Genomic DNA, 5,000 nt, shown 5'->3' with positions numbered 1-5,000 from the left:
GGAGCTCAGCTAGCTCAGCATTGCTGCTTTTGTGAGCCACAAACACACACACACACACACACACACACACACACACACACACGCACACACACAGGACTGACTGCTTGTGAAAATGGACCACATGTCATCACGGACACTAGACACACAAACACACACACACACACACAAACACTCAAACACTATGCTTGTCATTCTAAAAGCTTTGTGGATTTGAGCCCCACTACTGATATAGAACATGACAAGCTTTATTTTTAGCAGGGCAACCTTTACACACATTCCACACATTGCAAAATTCCTCCCCCCATCTTCACTGCTCACTCCTCACTGTGTGTGTGTGTGTGTGTGTGTGTGTGTGTTTCTGTGTTTCTGTGTTTCTGTGTGTGTGTGTGTGTGTGTGTGTAAGAGATGGCGTCATTCTTTTTTCCCTGCATGATAATTCCTATTGGAGCACCACGGGCCCTGGTGAGTGTAGTGGCTGGCTTGGCCTCTAAGCTTTTAGCACTGATGCTAGCTGAGTCATGCACTTCTAACAGAGGCAGCTAGCGCTAGCTAAATGAACAGAGCCATAATCTTTGTTGGTATGAGTAGAGTGGAGGACTGGAGGGCAAGGGGGTGGGGGTTGGGTGGCATGAGTCATGTATCGGAGAGATGGTGTATACCTCAGGTACTGGTCTTTTTGGTGTTGGGAAAAAGAGAGTGTCTTCTTTAGCCATGGCTGAAGGATGAGTGTGTCGCAAGAGTGAACCTGGGAAGGGTCAACTTTATTTATTTATGAAGAGTTTTTGAGGAATATGAAGTCACAGCTCCCTCTAGTGGTCGAATTAACAAACTGGCACTTGTCTGGGGGCCACCCCGAGTCATCCCCTATGACTTTGTCTCTCTCTCCACCAGACCAAGATCCCATAAGAACCAGGATAATCATTTGCAGTATGACAACTATTGGATTAGTATTGAATGTCCTGGTATTGATCTTTGTATTTTGGGCTGTGTGTGTGCGTGTGTGTGTGTGTGTGTGTGTGTGTGTGTGTGTGTGTGTGTGTGTGTGTGTGTGTGTGTGTGTGTGTGTGTGTGTTGCAGACTGTGCGGGCTGTGGCAGGGACATTAAGAATGGCCAGGCTCTGCTGGCGCTGGACAGACAGTGGCACCTGGGCTGCTTCAAGTGCAAAGCCTGTGGGAAGGTGCTGAGCGGAGAGTACATCAGCAAGTGAGTCTCAGCAGCTTTCAGCGTTACACTCTCTCCTTCATCTCTCTCTCTCCTTATCTCTCTCTCTTCTTATCTCTGTCTCTCTCTCTCTCTGTCTCCTTTTGTGAAACTCTCTCCTTCATACTCTCTCTCTCCATCTCTTTATAAAACTTTATTTCTCTCACTCTCTCTCTCTCTCTCTCTCCTTATCTCTATCTCTCTCTCTCTTTTAGTGAAACTCCCTCCTTCATAATCTCTTTCTCTTCATGAAACTCTCTCCTTCATACTCTCTCTCCATGTCTTTATGAAACTCTCTTTCTCTCACTCTCTCTCTCTCTCTCTTTATCTCTATCTCTCTCTTTCTTTTAGTGAAACTCCCTCCTTCATAATCTCTTTCTCTTGCTCTTTATGAAACTCTCTCCTTCATACTCTCTCACTCTCACTCTGTGAAACTCTCTCCTTCAATCTGAGTTGTTAAGTGTATCTTTCTTTCTGAAGTATGTCTTTCTTTTTTTAGTTACTTATTTTCTTATGCTACAAAGTCTGATCTTTTAAGTTACAGTAACGTGAAACATAGGGTTCAATAATGTAAGTATTTTGTTAAATCTCAAATCCTCCTCTCTCTCTCTAATCCAGGGATGGCGCCCCCTACTGTGAGAAGGACTACCAGATCCACTTTGGCGTGCAGTGTCAAGCCTGCCATCAGTACATCACAGGGAAAGTTCTAGAGGTGAGCGGTCCCTCTCCTCACCCTCTCCCACACCTGGGCTCTCTGCTCCGCCTCCACCCAGCCCTCTTCCTCCAGGGGCCCCGGGGCCCCTGCATGTGTGTGTCTGAGTTCAGCCGGGCAGAGAGACCAGGTGCAGGGCAACTGAAAACCCTTGACAGCATCACCCCTATTCAAGGACACTAATTAACTAAGGAAAGTGGGGGACCCAGAGAGTTGGATTTCTTTGGCGGGGTTAGGGAGTAAAAGGTGGGGGGTCGGGGGGGCACTTTCTGATTGGGGCAGTGGTAACAATGATCACAACATGGACAGAGAGCAGGGTAATGAGTAAGGTTGCTCTCAGGAAGGATTGGGTTTCAGTTACTGGCAAACTACTTTTGGCATTTTGTGTGTGTGTGTGTGTGGTGTGTGTGTGTGTGTGTGTGTGTGTGTGTGTGTGTGTGTGTTTGTGTGTGTGTGTATGAAGGCATGTTTTGGGGGGTGAGGGGGATAGTCCTTTACCTTTGTGTTAGACGCCTCAGTGAGACTTGAGGATAGTTGTTTTGCCTTTGGCGTGGCCATCTTGTGATGTACCTTTTGTCCATTCTCACGCTTTCACTCATTTCCTGCTTGAGTCCAAAATCTTCCAAGACACTTCATGAAACATTTAGTGTAGTGCATCGTCATCGAGCATAAAGGACTTGTATGGTGTTCCTAAAGAGGGGGACAAGAGTGTTTGGCCACTGTAGTGCACTGTGCAGTCCTGTCCATGGTGTTTTACTCAGGGCTTTTATAGAAATGTAGTGTTAGTGTAAGCAACTCTTTCCCAGGCTTCCCAGTCTTGTCTCCTTTAAATTACATCTGCAGTCAAGAGTCCCTAGAGAGGGGTTGGGGGGTCAACACACACACACACACACACACACACACACACACCCAGTGTGTTCTGACATCAGAGGTTGCTGTTTTAACTCACGGTGTGCCGAGGCTCGGTTGCTGATTTGGAAAGGCTCTGACCTTAGCTCGGAACATGAAGTATGCAACACACACACCCACACACACACACACACACATAATCTACCCAGGGAACAGCCCATTTTTCCGTTTCTGCTGCTCTCATTGGACGGACAGAGAGAAAGCGGGAGAGAGAGAGAGAGAGATAGAGAGGGAGAGCGAGGGAGGAGGGGAGAAGAATGGAGAGTTTGGGAAAGTTCTCAAGAAAGCCAAAGAGGGACAGAGGGGGGACTGCAGAGATACAGAACAGAGAGAGGGTGTGTGAGAGTGAGGGAGCCCGATAGAGGAAGAAAGCAAGACCGAGAGAGAGAAAGAGAGAGAGAGAAAGAGAAAGAGAGGGGGAGAAACAGAGGGGTTTTTGTTGTTGTGCTATAAACCGCCGGGCTGGGGATCCACACGAGCAGCCTGCCACAGGTAAGCTACCATCTGGGTGTCTGTTGTCAGTTTCTGTGTCTGTTTCTGTGTCTGTTTCTGTGTCTGTCTGTTGTGTGTATATGTTGTCTGTGTCTGTGTCTGTGTCTGTGTCTGTGTCTGTGTCTGTGACTGTGTCTGTTGTGTGTGTCTGTGTCTGTGTCTGTTTCTGTGTCTGTCTGTTGTGTGTATATGTTGTCTGTGTCTGTGTCTGTGTCTGTGTCTGTGTCTGTTGTCTGTGTCTGTTGTCTATGTGAGTTAGGTGAAACGCTACTGAAACTGCACTTCATGGTTCCTAGTGGTCTAGTGGCCTGAATGAGATGTTTAATAAGCTCGTGTCATGAAATAGCCATGATATAAACGCATTACTTCATCAGTGTTGGCTTCAAACTATGTTTTGCCTCAGAACTGCCAAAGATTTTTCCGTTGCTATTGAAGGAGCTCAAAGAGGATTTTTATGTGTAATTATCTGAAGTAATAAAAGGTCTCCTCCATTCTGCAGCACGAGTAGATCAAGAGCCCTTCACTTTATATGCATATTCCATACTCAGTCACACACACACACACACACACACACACACACACACACGGACACGCATACACACACACGATCATTGATCAAAGGGCCCTTTAATGAGCATCTGCTGTTAATTATTCAAATATTGATCCAGTAAAGAGACATGGGCTGAAGGCCCATTCAGTGCCTAATACATGAGTCACTATGGGTGTTACATGAAACAGCCCCAACAGGCTGCGCACGCACGCACGCACGCACGCACGCACGCACGCACGCACGCACGCACGTACACACGCACACACACACACACACACACACACACACACACACACACACAAAATAACAAACAAACATATATTCTACATAAAGTAATATTTGAGTACTGCCAGTGATTGTGCACACAAATATTACTTTATGTAGAATATATGTTTGTTTGTTATTTTGTGTGTGTGTGTGTGTGTGTGTGTGTGGATGGATTGTTGTATTTGAGAGAAAGGGAGAGTGTATGGCAGTGACTTTGTCTCTGTTCTGTAGCAGAAGTACTTCATTCTCTGTTAGCTGGACCTCTCTCTCTGTGTAATAACAAGGCCTCAACTTAGTTCCACCGCTTCTCTCTCTCACCACTCTCTTACACACACACACACACACACACCAGACACAAACACAAATAGAGGCACAGACACTCAGAGTCAGTGTTTTCATTTCTCCTAGCCGCTCGTGAGAGTGTAGTCTGGTCATCAGTCTTCGGCTGTAGGGAGCAGGTGTGGTTCGTCTTCACACATCCCTCATGTTGGGTCAGAGTGGGTGGAGGGAGGGGATGGAGGGAGGGAGGGAGTTTATGTCTTCTCTCTCTCTCTCTCTCTCTCTCTCTCTCTCTCTCTCTCTCTCTCTGGCACTCTCCTCAGTCCACACCCTTCCATCTGGACGTGTGCTCTCTCCTCGTGATTGCATTCCCTCATTGTTTTCCCCGAAAAGTCAGCCTGAGATAAACGCTGAGGGGACCAGTGATGCAATCTCCTCCACCACTTGATCGGTGTCCTGCAAGAAACTGTGAAAAGAGGCGAACAGGGACAAACAGACAGACAGACAGACAAACTGACAGACAGACAGACAGACAGACAGACAGACAGACAGACAGACAGACAGACAGACAGACAGACAGACAGACAGAC

The 5,000-nt window shown here is 47.0% G+C and overlaps 1 protein-coding gene across 43 annotated transcripts in view; it reads left to right on the top strand.

The window, feature by feature from the left end:
• The window catches only part of ablim1b (actin binding LIM protein 1b), an 84,317-nt gene that overhangs the window by 54,742 nt on the left and 24,575 nt on the right, over positions 1-5,000 (top strand). For all 43 annotated transcript variants that reach the window (XM_031561666.2, XM_042703322.1, XM_042703330.1 and 40 more), the window contains exons 5-6: positions 1,078-1,204; positions 1,820-1,913. In XM_031561666.2, the coding sequence (XP_031417526.1) occupies positions 1,078-1,204; positions 1,820-1,913 (221 nt within the window). The remainder of the gene's footprint in view (positions 1-1,077; positions 1,205-1,819; positions 1,914-5,000) is intronic.

The sequence above is a fragment of the Clupea harengus genome, chromosome 23 (assembly GCF_900700415.2).
Source record: "Clupea harengus chromosome 23, Ch_v2.0.2, whole genome shotgun sequence".
NCBI lineage: Eukaryota > Metazoa > Chordata > Actinopteri > Clupeiformes > Clupeidae > Clupea > Clupea harengus.
This window is presented reverse-complemented; position numbering and strand designations above follow the sequence as displayed.